At 37.9% G+C, this 20449-nt stretch overlaps 2 protein-coding genes across 7 annotated transcripts in view; one reads left to right on the forward strand and one right to left on the reverse strand.

Moving 5' to 3' along the window:
- The window catches only part of LOC107702683 (calcium uptake protein 1, mitochondrial), a 76277-nt gene extending 71412 nt beyond the window's left edge, over nt 1-4865 (forward strand). For 4 of the 5 annotated variants that reach the window (XM_016505069.1, XM_016505070.1, XM_016505073.1 and 1 more), the window contains 2 exons: nt 2752-2841; nt 4199-4865. In XM_016505069.1, the coding sequence (XP_016360555.1) occupies nt 2752-2841; nt 4199-4362 (254 nt within the window). In that variant the 3' untranslated portion in view covers nt 4363-4865. The remainder of the gene's footprint in view (nt 1-2751; nt 2842-4198) is intronic. The other variant, XM_016505075.1, reaches the window with a different exon arrangement.
- A 3008-nt stretch (nt 4866-7873) lies between these two features.
- Nucleotides 7874-18551, reverse strand: LOC107702684 (nucleolar and coiled-body phosphoprotein 1-like). Of its 2 annotated transcripts, none has more exons than XM_016505076.1 (13): nt 18407-18551; nt 17834-17889; nt 17552-17709; nt 16796-16905; nt 16583-16700; nt 14303-14433; nt 14006-14132; nt 13626-13682; nt 12551-13042; nt 11285-12205; nt 10296-10399; nt 8933-9016; nt 7874-8826 (listed from the first exon to the last, which is right to left on the reverse strand). In XM_016505076.1, exons 1-13 carry the CDS (start codon nt 18515-18517, stop codon nt 8668-8670), a joined length of 2628 nt encoding a protein of 875 aa, XP_016360562.1. In that variant the 5' UTR covers nt 18518-18551; the 3' UTR covers nt 7874-8667. The 2 variants fall into 2 exon arrangements, with proteins under 2 accessions (XP_016360562.1, XP_016360563.1); XM_016505077.1 differs by having other exon boundaries at nt 8742-8826; nt 8933-8993.
- Between the last annotated feature and the right edge of the window lie 1898 nt (nt 18552-20449).

Raw genomic sequence — 20449 nt, forward strand, 5'->3', positions numbered from 1 at the left:
GCCAAGATGTGCATAAATTCTAAAAATGTGCATAAAAAACTTATGCGCACAACTGAGTAGGATAAACTTTTTATCCAATAAGAAAAAATGCGCATAAACTACGATGGAAACACATTTACCAAATAAATTCCACAATGCGCATTGAAAAAAGTCATGTGACTTTGTGCTATGAGACGGGATAACTTGACTAAACAGCGGACCGATCTCATTCACAGCATCTATATGTTGTTTTGGTCGTTCTGAAATGCCTGAGGAAAGTCTGTCATCAAAGTATTTCTGTATAATTACTGTCTTACATGACTGCGTTCCCAAACAGAAGGCATCCACCTGTTACGTCTGCTCTCTCTGAAGCGCAAGTAATTTATTACATATGAAAATTATTATATTCAGTGGCTTCTCTTAGTTTTCTTAGAGATATTTAGTGCCAGTTTATCAGGAAGTGACGGTTTTGTTCTCTTTGACTCGTTGGATGGAAACGGTGCTTTATTCGCAAATGTTTTAGTTTTGCGCATAAGTTAAATTCGCATCTTTGGATGGAAACATAGCTATTGTTGAAAATCAGTTTCCCTATGGAGAAAATGAATGGAGTTTTTACCTCCAGGACCTGAACGTTGCAATCTATTGCCAGCTGGTTGAAGAAAAACAAATAAATGAAAATAAAAAATCCAACCCCAAGTCTCTGTAATATATTCTGGTCTCTAGATATGGTTTAGGTACCTGCTTCAGAATGAGTCTTGGGTTTCTTTTTTTACCCAGTTTATTGTTCCAAAAGCTGCACAAATGGCTCAAGTTATCAATAGTGTAAAGATGCGGACACGCTTCCAAAAGCAGTCAGAAATCATTAGTTGTTAGTGACGGTTGGTGATCTGAGGTAAAATAAACATCCAGTACTGGCCTTCCGAACATCCGCACACTTCCACACAGATCTTATCTCACAATTGATTCCTCTCGGCGTAGGATGATAACTCCGTGTCTCTCTTTCATTTCTCTGTCCGTCTAGCCCATAACACCCAAAAACTGGGAATCACTGATCCTCATGAAGACAAAAAAGGCTTTTTATCAGCTTGTCATCTTCGGAATCGCTCTCTTTCTCGTCTGTATTCTGATCTCAAGGCTGTGTCTGGAAGGCCGGCTGCTGTCAGACTGACTGTGATGGATGCTTTTTGGCTTGTCTGGTTTCCTGTGACCACTAATGACCTTCTCTTATGTTCCCAACAGGCCCTTTTCTCACTCTTTCGCTATAAGAGATGTGCAGAACAACATATATTCATAGTTCTAAACAGAATTGTTCATAATAATAGGTTGTCTTGAGGTTGTCATTGAAGGTATTGTACAAGATTCTTTTGTTTAGAAGATAACACGTAGTTTTGTTTCTACACCTAGCATCTTGAAGCATCTTGGAGACGTTGGCACAGTTCTTCTGGATTGAGTCTGTCTCAGTTTGTTCTGTTTCTTCGTGTCATTCCAGACAGACTGATGAGGATCAGATCAGATCTCTGTGTGAAGCACTGGCTGCTGTCAGACAAAAATCTCACTGGATTATTAAAATTAATGGCCAAATGAATGTTTGGAAATCTAAACTGATATTTCCTACTGACACACTACAGCAAAAGATAGAAATAACTGACTTAAAACCATTTTTTAGCTGCTGAAAATACTAGTGTTCTAATCATTTTGGCCCCCTCTGTATTCATATTTTGAATTAGCTCCTATTTTTATCATTTTTTGTTTTATTTTCATTTTAGTACAGTAATTTTGTGCTTTTGTCATTTTTATATTGTCTTTAAATATATTTCTTTTTAGCTTTATTTTTATTTCAGTTTTAGTCATTTTTAGTACTTATTTTCAGTTACTTTCTACATTTTCATTTTTTAAGTTAGTTTTAGTTTTTCGTTAATAACAACAACACTGGATTTAATTATTTTAAATAACTGTATATTTATAATTTATCCTTTTTGCATTAAAAAAAAATTGGGCATTTTGCGATTGTCTTTTGGCGAATGATACATATAATGCTGCCTTAGAATTATTGCTAAAGCAAGGTATTATAGGCAGAATAATTAAATGGGCAATGTTTTGGACTGTCTTGGGCTTGTCTATGATACCTTACAATGCTGCTTATGGAGGCAGCTCAGGTTTTGGAATAGAGCTAAAATGTCCCACTTCCTGACGGATATCACTGAAATAGGTGTCATGAGCTATCACTCTGTCAACGGGGAGAAAAAAAAGGGTCAGAGGAGCAGCCCAGGCTTGTATAAGAAACCCTGTCTGTCAATCATTTTGCAAATTCACTGACATGGAGGGTGGAGTTTGGAAGAAAGGAAGTATGGTTGAGTTATAATGTAACAACACGATTTTTAAAAAATGAACAGTGTAGAAAAAATTAACTGCATTTAGCATATTTAATTAATTGTTATTGTTTTGAAAATATTTATCAATAACAATGACATTATTCGTATGAAGTGTTGTGAATGGAATGTGAGCATTGGCCAGTGTGATCTGCAACCTGAAGACGTTTTGTATGGAATTTGTAATTTTTTTTTTCCTTCTCAAGGACAATGTTACATGGATAGTGCAAATTGTCACATGACCAGAGTAGTTTACTGAGGACACACCAGCACCTACTAGACATCATCTTTAGCTTGCAGTCGGTTCTCCCTCCTCTTCCATTTTCTTGTCCTATCTGTGAGATGGGAATGAATGTCCAGTATTGATCAGCACTCTTCATTCATCAGTCTACTCTCTCCACAGCCACCATGAAGCAGGTGGCCCGAACCGTGGCCAAGGTAGAGCTGTCTGACCACGTGTGTGACGTGGTGTTTGCACTCTTCGACTGCGACGGTGAGTCTGTGTGTTTATCAGGTCCCTGTTTCAATCTGGAAAGCAGCAGTATCATTTTTTGAGACTGATGGCACTGGTTGATACACTGATGGACTGTTAAGTGCTAGTACCAATATAGCAGATTTTAGACTTTAATGTTTCAAGTATAACATCAGATCAGATTATTATCAGTCATCATATCACTAAATATCGAGGACACACAGTGAGAAATTTTTTATGATTGTGCAACCTAAGACTTTTTTTGGCAATCATAGTAGCTTTTTAAGGTTTTGAACGTTTCACGACTTTAGTTCATTTGTTTTGATATTGAAATTGTAATCAGACAGCTGCTTCTTCTGTAATTGGGTGGGGTTTTTGTGTGCGTGTTTGTTCTGGTTTTGTTTTATGTTGTTTTGTTTGATTCTGTGTTGTTTTTGTTCAGTTTTGTTGTGTTTGGTTTTGTTTTGTGTTGTTTTGTTCAATTTTGTTTTGTTTGGTTTTGTTATACTGAATATACAGATAGTCTAAAGTCAGTCTTGACACATTCAGAATATGAAAACTTAAATAATTTGTTTCATTTTGAATTTTCATTTGTATTTTTGTGCACATTTGTAGTTTTAGTTTTTGCTAACTCTAATTTTATATTTCCATTTCATTCGTTTTTTTAGTCTTTGTTTTTGTTGATAATAATAGCGGTCCACATTTTTAGTTATCTGTTTAGTCATGAATATAGGCAAGTTTTATTCATTTAATTAAATTAATTCATTAATTAATTTAAGCATCTTTAAACATTAAATATTTTCAATCCGGTTCTGTTTCTTTTCTTTTTTTTTCCGTGCATGCTGCTATTTATGCGACAAATGTTGTAAATGATTTGTACTGTATCATAATTATTTGAGTTTTCATTCATATTTTTGTGAACATTTACAATTTTAGTTTTTGCTAACTCTAATTTTATATTTATTTCAGTTGTTTTTTTAGTCTTTGTTTCTGTTAATGATAATAATAGTGGTCCACTCACAGTTATTAGTTTAGTCATGAATATAGGCAAGTTTTATTAATTAATTAATTATTTTATTTATTTATTTGAATTATAATTAAGCATCTTTTAACATGAAATATTTACAATCCGGTTCCGGGTTTTTTTGTTTATTTATTTTTTTTGCAAGGTGCTATTTATGCAACAAATGTTGTAAAAATTTTGTATTTTTTTTTTATGGGTGTATTTTAACAAGTACAATTACATGAGCACAGCACCAGAACTGCTGCATCAGTACTTTAAATTCTGCTGAGGGTTGGTAAGCGTATGGAGTTGGTGATAATTACCCATCATATTTCTCTCTCACACGTACTCTATTTAACTTGCTCTTCTTTTTAGGAAATGGGGAGCTGAGTAATAAGGAGTTTATCGCCATCATGAAACAGCGGCTGATGCGTGGGCTGGAGAAGCCCAAGGATATGGGTTTCACCCGGCTGGTGCGCGCCATGTGGAAGTGTGCCCAGGACACTGCCTGGGACTTTGCCATGCCAAAACAGCAGTAACGGCTGAGACGGCCGCCCGTCCATTAATGTTACGCTCCATATGGAGTATAATTAATCATTAAGGGATGAACTCCTTTGGAAGGAGTTTGCAACTCTACTCAACATCCAAACAGAGCTCACTATCTTGTATTTATTTCTTGCAGTCGGCCAGTTTTGGAGTTGAATGCACAATTCTACATACACTAGAATGTGACTGAAGCGTGTGAAAACAACAGCGAGAGGTCATCATCAAGTGCCATTGGTCTGAAATTAATGTTAGGACTTACTCAGATAATTCATATGATATTCAGCTTTGATTTTAAAACACTCACCATCACTTCTTCAGCAAAAAGCTCCTTATTTTTCACTCCTGTTGTCAAGTGCGTCTCAAGTCTCCACTTCAGAACTGATTTATTAGCATCCAGTGACAACAAGCAATTTTAATTTAGTTGTAAGCTGCATTAATATTTTGAAAATCTCATTGTTGAATGGCTTTTCTGAAGGAATGATAATATTAAAACATTTTACAGTCTGTGTATTTACGTGTTAATGATATCGACAAGCAATTTTAATTTAGTTGTAAGCTGCATTAATATTTTGAAAATCTCGTTGTTGAATGGCTTTTCTGAAGGAATGATAATATTAAAACATTTTACAGTCTGTGTATTTACGTGTTAATGATATGAGGAGGTTTGATTATTTGATTAAGGCTTAAATCCCTCCCAACGGTCACAAAAAGGTGAAGGTTTCTTGCATACTGTACAAAAGCTAATACATAATGTCATACTTGAACACAGAAACGTGTCCAAAAACACAATGTTCACTAAACACTTTGATTTATTCAAGATAATCATGTAGTAAATTAATACATTAAGTATTCTTTATTAGCCACAGGCTGATTATGTAATGTGAACAATGAACACTAACATGTTTATCAGCATTTTACAACTAATTTACATGCGGCTCATCCAGTCAGAATTTATGATTTATGTACAGAATTTATGTTAATAAACAATAGAAATGTTGGGCGAAAACAGTAATGGCCTAAGACTTTTGCACAGTAGTGTATATGTATATATATATATATATATATATATCTTTACCATGTTATTCAGACCATGAAATGATAAAGAGCTGCATATTTTTATTAATGAATAAGATACATAATTCAAATAAACACTTAGAGGTGAAGGTGAGGTGTGTGATTTTAAGTATTATATAATTGAATTTCACTTTGCTGCAGTATGAGCAGCGTTTTAGACATCCACCCCAGGGCAGCATTACATTTATCTGAGGTGAATTAGCATTTGCTCCCTGCTGAATAACTTAACAGCCCTTCATCTGTGCTAATGTAAGGACATACCCCCCATGAGCCCCCCCATGAGCCTCTTTCATCATCGCATGAAACGTTTCTAGTCACCATCGGTCATAGATCTCTGATAAACAATGCAGCTGGCTGGAGGAATCTGGGGTTTGACTGAACTTCCTTTTCAATTAATACATGATGCTGCCATAGACTGTATAAAAACATGGACGTGACGTCACCCGTATGTTTCTGAAGAGCGGTTTTGAAGTTAAATTACATTTAAATAATTTAATATTTAAAAATTATAAAATTACATTTAAATAATTTTTTATAAACGTGCCTTAGAAAAAAAACATCGTGTGTATCTTGAGACAAAACAAAGGCACTGATATATTTTAAGATCAGTCAGTGCCAGTTTCTTTCAGTTGAAACAGCTCAGAATTACATTTAAGTCAGGGAGTAAGCTTAGGCCTTTGTCTATGAAACTTGGGGATAAATTATATTAATTTAAAACAAATAAATACTACTGTCTGAATTGCTAAGATTTTTAGAATGCACATTAACGTCTTTCACATTTACAACTCTACGTGAGAAAGGCAAATTAATTCTCTGCCAGCAGGAGGCGCTTTTGGAGCGGATAATAAAGCGGTTTCCCCGGTAATGGCTGTACACAAAGCAGAGCTGCACTCATGAACGCTAACTTACTTTATCAGGTAAAATGAAATGAAAATGCCAAAAAACCATAGACTGTATAAAAACATGGACGTAGTGTCCGTGAAGTCACACGTAGGTTTCTGAAGAGCGTTTTTGAAGCTCAAAGTTGGTGGAGCCGGCCGTCGCCATCTTGGCAGCGTGTCACTCACCAGATAATCGAAAATGGGCAAAGAGGCGGGAGCAGGTTGCTGAAGCCACGCCCACCTAGCTCAACGCCGGGGACAGCAAACGGATGAGTTATAAAAAAAATTCACCCCCTCACAGTTGTCATGAAGGGCAAAATTAACTATATAGACCAAAACCACTTTTTTACCAGGCTGTAAACATTTTTTTCTGCTGTAAAGTTGGGCATTTTAACATGGGGAGTCTATGGGACTGACTCCCTTTTGGAGCCAGCCTCTAGCGGCCAGTCGATGAATTGCAGTTTTAGTCACTTCCGTGTTGGTTTCACAAAAGACCAGAAGGTTGCCACTTGGATGCTGCAGATGTGTCTGTCGTCTCTCACAATTCATTCGTGAAGTGTTTAATGAAAAATTAAACCAATGTCCAAAAAAAAAAAAGTCAGCAAAACTTTACCTTTAAAACTTCAAGTCTTTGCTTCTCACTTGGAGCCAGTAACACAAGTGAGCCATAAACACAGCCACTATGTTGTCATAAGCACTAGTCTGATGTTTAGGATTCAAATTAGACTGTACCAAGTTTTTAATGTAACTGGCAAAGTAGAAAACACTACATGCAATCAAAACTTGGAGGGCGAGAAATTAGAGAACTGGTGAAACCACTGAATACAGTTTATGCAATCAGCGGCAGATCTAAGCAGGCTTCGGGGTACTTTTCATGAATTATTTGTCCCATTACTTTTTTGTTTGTCTGGAGAGAATACTATACTCTAACTGCATGAAAAGCAACACTTCACAATAAGGTTCAATTCATTAATGCATTTGGGTATCACAAACAATCAATAATATTGAGTGTAAAAAAAATGCCCGTACAGTAAATAGCACTAATTCATACATGAAATTCAAAAAAAACAAATAGGAGAAATTAACGTTAAAAAGATTTGTTCATTGATATTTCATACCTTATGTGTTAACTCAACAAATTCACAATTTTATAAAAAAAAAAAATAAATGTATGCATGTTCAAATTGTATAAACATACAACTTCATTAATTCATACATGAAATTAAAACAGCTAACAGTAGAAATTAACATTAAAAAGTTTTGTTCATTGCTTTTTCATGACACCCTAATGTATTAACTGTTAACATACATAATCTTATTGTCAAAGGAACCTTGTACATTTTGAAATTATTATCAGTATAGACACGGACCTCATCCTACCTTTGACAATCTTTTGAATGCTCAGTTGTAAATACTCAAAACAGGCTTCATCTGAAAGAAGAGTTCAGTGAGTAAACCTGTAGACTGGAAACTTGTTACTCCTGGCATATTGTTTTATAAGATTTCATAAATATGGATTCAACTTATTTGGTCAAAAACAGACAAACAGTTGAGTTTCAGTCCAAGTTTTAATTACAGTTACAAGACTGATCATAAAGCACACCAAATTACAAAATCCTGCATAACATATGAAGCCATAAAAGATTAAAACTAAAACCGAAGGAGGATGATTCATGTGCTATTTTAAGGGTGGTCTTCCAGTGTGTCAAACAGAAGAAGCGGTGTAGTTAATGACTCCGCCCACTTCTGTTTGACACACTGGAGGATGATTCATGTGCTATTTTAAGGGTGGTCTTCCAGTGTGTCAAACAGAAGTGGGCGGAGTCATTAACTACACCGCTTCTTCAAATCAGACAAATCACCAGGCTCAAGATGCATGGATAGGCTCATAAAATGTTAATGCAACCATTACAATGACATTTCTTTGACGTATAATAATAATAAAAAAGAAAATCACTCCGTCATTTCTAGTATATTAACAATTACCTGTTAGAACAGACGCCCATAATTTGTCATGCCAACTTTAAGAAACATTTTACAGTGAAGCCAAAACCATATTTTACATACAAGCTAATCAATAGGCCTAAACACAATGAATTGGCGCCACCATGTGGTCACCGTGTCTAACTGCTTGAAAGATTGAGTAAAAACAAAAAAAAAACAGCCATACACCTCAACCCCCTCTATTCGTGCTTTCTTCAGTCAATGCCGGCCCATGTCAGGAACATGCGCAGGAACAGAGGCTAGACGGGTCAAAACAGTGCTTGCTAGAGCTGATGTAGCAACAAATGGGTCAAACAGACAGACATGGAGAGTTCAGAGGTTCTTAATTTGAGATTGATCTCAGTCACTGTCAAACTTAATGGAGTTCACCGAGGTGGAGATTGCGCCGCCTCTATAACTGCCACGCTTCTTCTTGGTCTTCTCATGCCGGAAAGATTTGCCCTTAGTAAATTTAAGCACGCTGTTGGCCTTCTGGCCCCAGTCACCGTTGGCTCCCATCTAGAAGTAAGTAACAAGAGTCGAACGAATTAAAGCACTATACGTGCACAAAGACTCTCCTTACAGTAAACGTTGACCTAGTATGCATTCATGTTTATCATCTTACCTTTGCGTCGAATGAATTGTCTGCCAGGCGGGGGTCCATCTCAATTTCCTCGTCTCTTACTCTACGGAAAGGAGCATTGCTTTCCTTTACAAGTCACACAACAGAGAAAAAAACAGAACATACCTTTAAGCACAAGTGCATAAGCAAACTGTAGGAGCGTTTCCATTACAGATTTGCGCAAAACTTTGGCGATATTTTATAAATGTCGATAAAAAAGTGTTGCGAAATGACGGCGTTTCCATTAACCAATGTTATGAGACTTAAACGTAACCTTTTGCCTCTCGCGATAAGTCATGGCAATGGATTTTGGCTATATTTATTCAAAGGAGGCTTATGCGTGTATCTTTACAGAAGCAGCAAAGAGAGCCGCTTCAGAAACGTGCGTGGCGCGGCTGGAATAAACCATAGACTGTATAAAAACATAAACACAAGCACTGAGTGGCCGTAATCAGCTTCAGTGACCGTATCAGAGCCACATTGCAGCGCAGACGTGTGCAGTGTAAATTGTCTAAGCATCAATGGTAGCGAAAGCCCCTTATACTGGAGAGCGGCCACTTATGAAATGTTTCTTGGAGGTTATAGTATCATGCGAGCGTAAAAACTTTTTTGCGATATATGGCCGTTTTTGCTAAATTGACGCGAAATTGACGCAACGCGCCTTGTGAGTGGAGTGGAGCTTCTTACTCTGGTAAGGTGAGTGGAATGAGGAACTCTTGCCTCTTCTAAAAGCTATAAACTAGTGTTTAACATACAGTGGGTACGGAAAGTATTCAGACCCCCTTAAATTTTTCACTCTTTGTTATATTGCAGCCATTTGCTAAAATCATTTCCACTGTATATACTTTATTTTTATTTTTTTTAAGTATGAGTTTTATAGGGGCCATGAACTGCCTCTGATTTTTATGTTGTACTGTTCTCCGAGGTCCACTTATAATGCTATCAACATTTTTACATCAAAAAACTATTTACAAGAAGCTATTTTCTGTCTGTTACTTCTGAGGTGTCAGTTTTTGCGGAGACTTTCAATGGAGGGACACAGTAATCACTGATTTGTGTTTCGAAAAATAAACTAATATCTTGGGGTTGGAACAACATGGTGAGTAAACGATCATTTTCATTTTGGGTGAACTTTCCCTTTAACACTTAAAGGATGTAAAGCACCAGTGCTGCTTGTATCAAAAGCAAGATTCACTGGATCAACAAATACTAACATATCGACTTCAGTGTTATTTCCAGGGCAGGTCTTGCCTGGAACTAGAATCGCCCACCCCCAGATTCCCAATTTGACCCCTGGGTGTGTTTGAATATGCACTGTACAAGAGCCAACATCAACACAAGCATGCTCACAATCACAGCCCTTTACCTTCTGTTTGGTTCTGGGAAAAGTCTGAGGTGTGGATGTGGTGATTTTTGTATTCTTGGGTGTTGTCGTTTCTTCCTCTTTGCCCTTTTTTTTGCTCTTGGTGCCTGCGATCAGAGGAGAGAAGCGAAAAACCAAATGGGAGTGGTTTACAATGGTGCTGAAGGCTAAATGCTTTAGAAGATGATAAATATCAACAGTTTAACACTGATGTGGAGGCATCAGATGGAACAAATGCCTTCTCTTCCAAGCTAATCTGAGTGTTGACTTGACCTGCCACAAGCAATATGACATTTGTTTGGATGGGTGGCTTTTATGGCTCCATTCCAAACCGATCATCCTACATAGGCAGCAATTCAAGTCATCACAGGTGTGCTACCAATTTTTATCCAAGACGGCAGACAAAACCATAAGAACCTGGAGTGCAAATAACTCAATACCAAAGTAGTATTGATAAAACGGACCATAATATTTGCACGTGATGTGCAGTCCTGTGCTTGCAAGTTATGCAACTTGCGTTACATGAGATGCAACTTCCTGCTGCGTCGTTCATTCAAAACATGGCAATAAACCAACTGTGGCACTTCTCAGTTGTTTTTCTATGTAAACATGCACTAAATGTACATGTGTCAAGTTAAACATCGTAAAAAAAAAATACTGAGACTTTGTGATTTTTCCATTGCACTGACCTTTGTCTTGAGTTCTGTGTGAACAGCCCCTTTAAATGTGCTGAGTGGTGCTTTCATCTCACACATAAAAGTCATGTTTTTTTACAATAACATGACAAGTTAAACTTAAGTCTCAAGATTGCGCTGCCCTTTATCAAGCATAAAGTGCTGAGTGGTGCTTTACCGTTTCTTGGAGTATCACAGGCGAAATATGACAGGTTTGATTTTAAGCATTTACGTAACACATTCAAAGTAATAAAAACGGGCTTGTGAACCAGCAACACAAAACACCTTGCTATCAGATATATTGAGTCCTGCAAATACCGTTTGTTGTGACGGGAGTCTTGGCCGTCGTTTCCTCTTCCTCCGATGAAGAGTCCTCAGACGAGCTGCTGTCTGCTTTGGCCTTAGCAGCCTGTGCTTTTGTAGCAGGTGGCGTTTTCGCAGCTGGTGTTTTAGGCGACTCTTCTTCATCAGAACCGCTGTCACTCGAGGATGAAGACTCTGCTGTCTTTTTAGCCGGAGTCTTTGCTACAGAAGTGGGGGTTTTTGTTGTAGCAGCCTTTCCGTTGGTGACTGCAGGCTTGGCGGGAGTCTTCTTAGCCTCTGTCTCAGAGTCTGAGCTGTCAGATTCAGAGCTACCGCTCTCTGCTTTCTTCGCACTAATTGGAGTCATGGCCGGCTTAGCTGCTGCTGCTTTGGGCGTCACAGTCTTCACCTTCTTCTCGTCTTCACTGGAGCTGTCCGAATCACTGCTGCTGGACTCAGCTGCTGGAGCAGGTGGTTTGGAGGCAGGGGCAGGGCTCTTAGTAGTAGCAGCCGCCGCTGGTTTAGCTTTCTTTGCAGCTGGAGTCTCGTCTTCGGAGTCAGAGCTGTCGGTTTCAGAGTCAGAACTGCTATCGGCTGGTTTAGCTGCAACTGCAGGTTTAGCTGGGGTGCCTTGTTTGGATACCGGTGTGGCGGTGGTTTTCTTTTGTGGCTCCTCATCTGATGAGCTGTCCGAGTCTGAGCTGCTTGCCGCTGGTTTAGCGGTCGGTTTGGCTGCAGGAGTTGGTTTGGCTGGGGCAGGTTTTGCTGGGGTAGCAGGTTTGGATACCGGTCTGCTGGCAGGTTTCTTTTGAGGTTCTTCATCTGAAGAGCTGTCCGAGTCAGAGCTGGATTTAGCGGGCTTGGCTGCAGGTTTAGGAGTGCTCAAAGGCTTGGACCTTGCTGCTGGTTTAGCAGGTGCCTCATCCTCAGAGCTGTCTGAATCGGTGCGAGATAAAATAGATCTATAAGCTAATACAATCTTGATAAACAGCACCCAAATGTTACCCAAATTACTCTAGAACTCTGAATTCACTCAATATTTCTAAATGTAAATGACTAGGGCTACCAAGCTCCAAAAAAGAAAGCTTAGGGCTTCAGAAAAATTGGGCCTGGAAGTTGTAGAAACTTCTTTGTATGGAAAAAGAGCATCATGAACATTCTTCAAAGCATCTCTATTTGTGTTCCATATATGCCAATCATACATGCTGCAAATGACATGCAGGCAAGTAAATAATGATTAAATGCAAACGTTGTATCTTTATGGATGTGATGACAACTGACCTGAACTTGAGGAATCGTCTTTCTTAGCAGGGGTTGTCTTTGGAGGAGCAGCTTTAGCAGGAGCAGGCTTGGCTGGGGTTGGTTTTGTGGCCGGTTTGTCTTCCTCCGACTCTGAGCTAGATGATGATGATGATTCTTTTGCAGCGGGCTTGACTTTAGCTGGCGTTTTCTTGGCTGGCGCAGGCTTAACAGGGACAACTTTAGCTGCCGGTTTCTTGGCCTCCTCCTCATCGTCAGAGTCTTCTGAGCTCGAAGATGAAGACTTGTCTGCAGCCGGGGTGACTTTAGCAGGTGTGGCTTTAGCTTGAGCGACTTTTGCAGGTGTAGATTTAGCAGATGCAGCTTTTGCCGGTGTGACTTTGACAGCTGGCTTTGCTGCTTCGTCCTCTGAGCTTGAAGAATCTGAACTCGAAGAGTCCTTTTTCTGAGCAGGAGTGACCTTTGTAGGTGCTTTCTTAGCTGGGGCTGCTTTAGCCGGAGCAGCTTTGGCAACTGGTTTAAAAAAAAACAACAACTATATTTCATATGTAAAACTAATGTTTACATGCTTGTATAAAAAGCATAATGAATACGAGTAACTGTAAGATTGATTATTGTAGCAAAAAACAGAGCAAATTGTTTTCTCTGTAAAGGGTTCTTAACTTTGAAATGTTAACTTTCGGCTAATTTAAAGTTTAATATTTTAACTATGTTTTTCTTAAGGATAAGTCTATCTTGGGACCAGACATGCAAATTAATCAGTGCTATATCTTCGTATAATACATAATTTTTAGCTTTTTTTGTGCCGAAATTATGCTTTTTTGTATTATGCTTAAATACAGTTATTCATAAAATGATTGTATTACAAATATAACTTACAGCTGATTGAAAAAAAAAACATGTAAAATTGAATTCTATATCAATGCACCATGCTGCCTCACATAATTGAAGGTCTGTAAAAATCTATGGATAAAGGTTTACTTTGATTATTATTATTGCAACCATTATAACACCCCTTAACTAAACATCACTGTAATGCACAGCCTCTCATGGCTTATTGCTGTAGTAACTCATACAGGACACTTCAAACTCTTACCAGGGGCTTTGGCTGGAGCGGTCAGTGTTCCAGGGCGCGGGACGGCGTTGAATTGTCCTGTAAATAGAGATGCTCTTCAGTTTCATGTTTGTCTCCTCTTTTTCAGAAACTCACTTTTGTCTTCTCACTTATAAGATTTCTTAACATGTTCAAATGAGGCATGCTTAGGACTCATTCATGGCCCAAAAAAGCAGTTTAATTATGTTGAGATCACTTGATCCAGTAAATAAAGCGTAATGACGCACCCATGGTGATAGTTTTCAGTATAAAGTCCAAGATCACTGTAATACTGGTTGTTTGGGAACACTGATATATGCCAGCAAATCCCATTTCTTAATGCACCTTTAAGATCGACCGATGTTAAAGAATAGTAGTAATACCAATCTTGGGTTTCTTAGTAGGAGGTGCATCTTCCTCATCTGAGGATGACTCCTCACTGCTGGATTCTGCAGGGGCCGCGGGTTTAGCTGGAGGGGTCTTCACCGGGACTGGTGTTTTTACTGCTGTCTGTGATCAAGTAAGAGGAACTAACTGTAAATTGTGAATACTAAGCAGGCAAACTAATTTATTTTTTATTCTGAAAAAAAAAAAAAATCATAGGTTCTATTATGGTTACAATTTGCAATAGAATTCTAAAGCATGATTACGTGTGAGTTATAATATGTACGCTGATGTACCTTAGCTGGAGCCTCGTCCTCGGATTCACTTGAGCTGTCCTCACTGCTGCTACTGTCCTGCTTCTTCTGAGCTGCAGACACTGGAGTGGACGCCGGTTTAGGGGTCCCTGCCACAGGCTTAGCCTTTGCTCCTGGAGACCACAGATCACCACTTTGAACCACAGTAAACTTACTTTGAACAATTATACCTGAAAATATTAACTCTAGGGGTGTCGAAATTAATCATTGCATCGATACAGTAATAGACCATTATCGATTATGGCCTTCTGACGTCATTTGCATACGTGCATGTCACGAGAGTATTAAAAATGCACTCTCTATTTTAAAATCTGAGCTTGGTTTTTTTCCCACACATGGCACGTGTGCGCGCTAGAGAGAATCGCCGCGGGCTTCATTGCACAGAATATGTGCTGTGAGTTAAGGTTGGGTATCGTTTGAATTTTATCAATTCCGATTCCGCTTATCGATTCCCAGTTTAGATTCCAATGTGATTAAATAATGATATCAAACATTTATCCTGTGTCTCTTTTTTTTGCAAACCATTTAGTTGCAGCTGAATACCATGAACAAAAAACAACAGGCTACATAAAAACTGGACTCTTTAAGAGCTGTTTGTGTGCAAAATAGAACTGCATGATTCTGGATAAATTGAGGTTTTTTTTCTTCCCCAATGGAAGTTGTAGTTCTCTAATGATTCTGAAGAAAAAACATTAGACAACTAAACAAAATCACATGTAATTTATGAATTAATGATTACATGACTCACTCAAGATGTACTTGTTTCATTACTGGATGAATCAGCGTTCTTGAACGAATCTCTTGTATGATTCAAAGACAAATACATTTTAACAGCCCCTTTTCGCCACCTACTGGCGTAACATTGACTACGTTCTAATTCTAATTATCTAATTATTTACCTTATTCTAAATAAGCCAATATTATGATTATGGTGTGTACATGAGTTGTTTTTAGAATATTCCTTTCATGTTCCCGTTTTACATGTTATAGTACATAGTTCGATTAATGGCACACGTCATTACGTCTCCACGCGACGCCATCCGACGTCCCCTCCGGAATTTCACGCATAAACATATAATTCGTCTTCGTGATGATGCCATGTACAGTTTTGGGTGTTGCATTTTTAATTTTATGAAAGCTTCAATGCAGTTAATTATTTGTACGTGCATTCAGACGACGGAGGTGTTGAAGCTCTTTTATTTGCCATCAAACGGTTGAGCACTGCCGTGTGTGTATCCTGTCGCAAAATGCGGCAAAAAGTCCTACACGATGGTAATAATTTGATTAAGGTGTTTACATGTCTGTACTGCACTTCAGCAATGCGACTAAAATAGAAATACTCCACATGTCTTAATTCGATTTCGGTTTACTTCGATTATGACTTTAGCCGGATTAAGGTAATCAAAAATCTCTGTTTACATGGTAGATTCTTAAAGGGATAGTTCACCCAAAATATGCGCGCACTGCATTCGGTGCGTGAGGTGTGTACGCGCTCTGGCGTAGTTTACGCAAGCGCCGGAAGTGATCTCTTGCGCGTATACGTCACTCATTGTTTACACAGTGCACAGTCATTGTAGGTATGACGGCTAATCAAAATGGTACTTACTTGCGCTTATCCGGATTGTTCAAACCGACTTAAAATGCGCGCGCCCAAAGACAGTTGGACATAGTGGTGTATTAGAGGTAAAAAATTATAAATACTGTTCGGTTTCTGGCACAAACCGATCGTTTCGTGTCTTAGGACATCAATGTGTCGTCACGAGCCGCAGGGTTTAATTTGGATTTGTCTGTGCATGTTTTTTTTACTCTCATAGATTTTGTTTCCATTGCCATGCATTATACGACTGATAGACTGCAACGGCTGGACTTAAAAATCATCATATGTGTTCTACTGAAGAAACAAAGTCACCTACATCTTGAATGCCCTGGGGGTAAGCAGATAAACATCAAACATTTCATTTTTGGGTGAACTATCCCTTTAATCAGAGTATTGTCTTAATCGTATTAAAATCGGAGTGTTGTTGTCCATGTAAACGTACTCAATGTAATCGATAAATCTTCATTTGAAGTGTCAAATTACTTACAAAAGGTGATTTACTCTATTTTAATCGCTATTGTACACACCGTTGATATCTGAACTATAAACTTTTATCCCAGTACCTCTGTGATTTGAATGCTTGTAACACAGAAATAATGATACTGTGTGGCTGAAAAGACTGAAGCCGTTTCATTCATGACAGACAGCTGCTCACTTCAGTTCACCTGTTGCTGGAGTTTTGGCCGGCTCCTCCTCAGAGTCTGACTCCTCACTGCTGGAACTGGTGTCTTTCTTCCTGGCTGGTGCTGCAGGCTGAACAGCAGGTTTCACAGCTGCAGGCTTCTGTGCACCAAACAAACAAGACCCAGATTCAGGAAGAGGCATCCTAGCAGAGTCATACCACACACGGTCACATAAACAGCATGCAGCTTCCTGACCTTTGCTGCTGTTTTAGCCTGAGCTTCATCCTCCGAGTCGCTGGAGTCTTCAGAGCTGCTGCTCTTTTTAGCAGCTACAGCTGCTGGCTTCTTTGGAGCAGGAGCTTTCGCTGTCAAATACAGTTAAATACCAAGTAATTATTATCAAAGTTAAATACTTAATGGAGTGTTTAAACATACACTACTGCCCAAAATTTGAGGTCAGTAAGCTTTTTTTTAAAGAAATTAATACTTCTAATCAGAAAGGATGTGTTTAAAAGAACATTTTCAACATTAAGACATGTTTCTTGAGCACCACATCTGCATATTAAAATTATTTCTGAAGGGTCATGTGACACTGAAAACTGGAGTAATGATGCTGAATATTCAGCTGTGCCATGACAGGAACAAACTACATTTTAAAATATATTAAAATAAATATATAACTTATTTTAAATTGTAATAATATTTGGTTACACTTTATTTTAAGGTGTCCCTGTTAGTGTAATTATATATTTAAGTACTAAGTAATATTAATTAACTACATGTACTTACTACATGGTTAGGGTTTGTCTTGGTGCTACTTGCATGTAATTATGCATACTTTATTGTTATTATAATAACAGTACATGTAAGATGTGTAACAAGGACACCTTAAAATAAAGTGTTACCTAATATTTTGCAACAATACTGATTTCATTGTATTTTTGATCAAGTAAATACAGCCTTGGTGAGCTGAGCATAAGAAAAAAAACAACTTAAAAAACAGCTCTGTACCTTGTACGACTTTCTTGGCAGGTGCTGCAGCTTCCTCTTCACTGCTGGAGTCCTCACTACTTGAACTCACCGCATCTTTCTTTGCTTTCTTGGCCGATGGGCCGTTGACCACCGCAGGGCCACTGGTGACCGCTTTGCGCTTTTTGGTTTCTGGGGACCTTGAGCAGGCAAATCATAGTAAGTACAAGCCAACAGTGGAAATGACAGCAAAACTACAGGTATATGACCAAGAGTGACCTACAGTTGCCATTCAAACAATTATAAGACACAGCTTGTACATACTTCACCCAAAAATTGAAGATGTCCAGGAGACTGTCCTCATTTTGGTCTTGAGGTTTCTAATGAGATGAAACGGACACAACTGTAAATCATATAGTATATATAGTTTACATACGGTAAAATCAAATAAAAAAGCGAAGACTTCTGTGGCTACATAACACGTGTGTGAATCATTCACGTAGGTTATTCTGACATTTTTGATGTCTTGTTGACTTTGTTCTCCCTTTGCATTTTCTTGTTTCTCAACTTTTGTTGTATAATTTTATTATTCTTAATATAAAGACAACAACAGACCGCACTAATGCTGTTGAAAAGCCAATCTTAAAAGAATCATGATGAATAATTAATTCTGTTCATTCTAAAACGTGTAAGAAAAACTAAGCTGTAAGGACACGGGTCAAAATGATACAAAGACCGGCAAAGTTAAGCGTATTTAAACACATGCTATACAGCAGCTCATAACCACGTGTTCCACACGAACTGCGTGTCAGGACTCCGCGCGCCGATAGACTCGTTACAGCTCTACTACTCCCGCGCACGCGAGGGGTTATAATAAACATGTAAAAGGGCTCTTACCACGTTAGCCTGCTTTAAGAACTCTTTCGCGGCTTTAGCGAACTTATTTCCCACGAGAAACGAGTACACATGCTGGTAGAGATCGCTGGGAACCGTGCCGCCCTGCGCCATCTTCGTTCACTCGTGTGGAGGAGGAGGAGCGCGATTGGCTATTTCACCGTCACGTGGCGTCGCTGGAAATGGCGCACAGTAAGTGCGTCACACTACGTACACGAGTGCATTACGCAGTTATAAATATGAATATTGTTTATTTGCGGTCTGTTTGGTAAGTACAGAGATTAATGTTATTGAACCCACTATATATATTATGCTGTCATTTATCTTAATTTGTTTCTAATGCAACAAATAGTTGAAAATCAACTTTTTTGTTTAAATATATGGAGCAGTTTACTGAAACTTCAGATTTTTAAATACGGGTTTTTTTTATGTTTTGTGTCATGTATTGTATATCAGGCTTTTATGGCCTTTATAGTGCAATAAGGAGTACACACTCAAGAAGGAAACATCACCTCAATTTTATTTGGAGGCCCAAACTGAACAAAAATATGCAATTTGCTGCAGAAGTTATTATTTATATGTGGGTCAATATCACTGTAGGGTGCCTTTTGGTGTCCTGTACATAAATAACTCATTTGCCATGATAACTTAACATAAAAATGACTATGAAAGGGTGTGTTATATTAGGCTAAGTTTTTATATTCATAACAAATTTTTTTGTTTTAGTTTTGTGTAAGAGGATGCGTGTTATTTTGCTATGCCCCATGCACTGCTCATGCAATTTGAATGATAGTAGAATATTGTCAAATCATAGCATTTAAACATTTTGTTCTCCTATTAATATTTTGTTAAATAAGAGATTACTCAATTTGAGTGTATTGATCATTTGGTAATAAAAACGATATTTTTATTTAATAAAAACAGTAAGAGTTTGTCCATGTCCCCTGAATGGTTGTCCACACTGTCGTATTGGGGAATCCGCCCCTTTCAGAAAAGGCCATCCATTTTACTGACATCAGGACAACAGATTTTTGTCTCTTCAGTGGCGGGAATTTCATGGCTGAGGTGAGTAAGTTGGTGACTTTCTTTTCAATTGACAAATTTTCTTCATATGAGTTTGCTTACTTGCTCTGCCAAAGCTTACCATGTCCAGTGTCCACCCTGTCGCCATAAAATATGCCAGAAGTGATTCGACTACAGTATTTTAAAAATATGTACGTTTAAATATACCAAATTCTCTTCAACAACCTAACCGACTAAATATTTAACTAGTCACAGTTTGTTGTAAGCTACTATGCTAATTGAAGCTTAAACTGTCCACCCTGTTGATAATATGTCTTAGTAAGATAATATTTAAATGCTTATTTTTATGTATAAAGCTATGTGGTTTTAATGGTGGTGGGCAAATTATATTACACAGTGTAATACAATGATAATTAATAGCCTAAATATACCTCAAAACCCTGATATTTGATATTAACATTTCAACATAATTTGATAAGAGGCCTTAGAAATGCATGTATCAAATATGATATAGTAGGCTTCATAGGGATGCCTATATATATATATATATATATATATGATTTTTTTTTTTACTAGTGGGTGCAGGACAACCTGCAAATACAATCATCAGTTGTCTGAATATTTTTTGGTTGATCGTAATCCATTACATACCTTTCTATTAAAGTGCTATGACATTATCAAGGTGAATTTGTTCTGGCACAGTCCTTGCCATATTTTATTACCATCTTCTAAACTATAGCGAATAAACTGTGATAATGTGAGGAATGTTGAAGGTGTCTGAATAAATGTTGTTTTGACTGTAAGTTGACAAAGGTACGGTGGCCGAGAAGTGCAAAGCAGATCACTATTCTGAAAACAAAATAACAAATTACAAACGCAAATGCAAGTCTAAAAAACAAAATAACAATTCAGAAAGCACAACAACAATTCAGAAAACATTATAACAAGTCAGAAAACACAATGACAAATCCGAAAACAAATGAACAAGTCAGAAAACACAACGACAAATCAGACAAACCGGAA

The sequence above is a fragment of the Sinocyclocheilus anshuiensis genome, unplaced genomic scaffold (genome assembly GCF_001515605.1).
Source record: "Sinocyclocheilus anshuiensis isolate Anshui unplaced genomic scaffold, SAMN03320099.WGS_v1.1 scaffold6, whole genome shotgun sequence".
Taxonomy (NCBI): Eukaryota; Metazoa; Chordata; class Actinopteri; order Cypriniformes; family Cyprinidae; genus Sinocyclocheilus; species Sinocyclocheilus anshuiensis.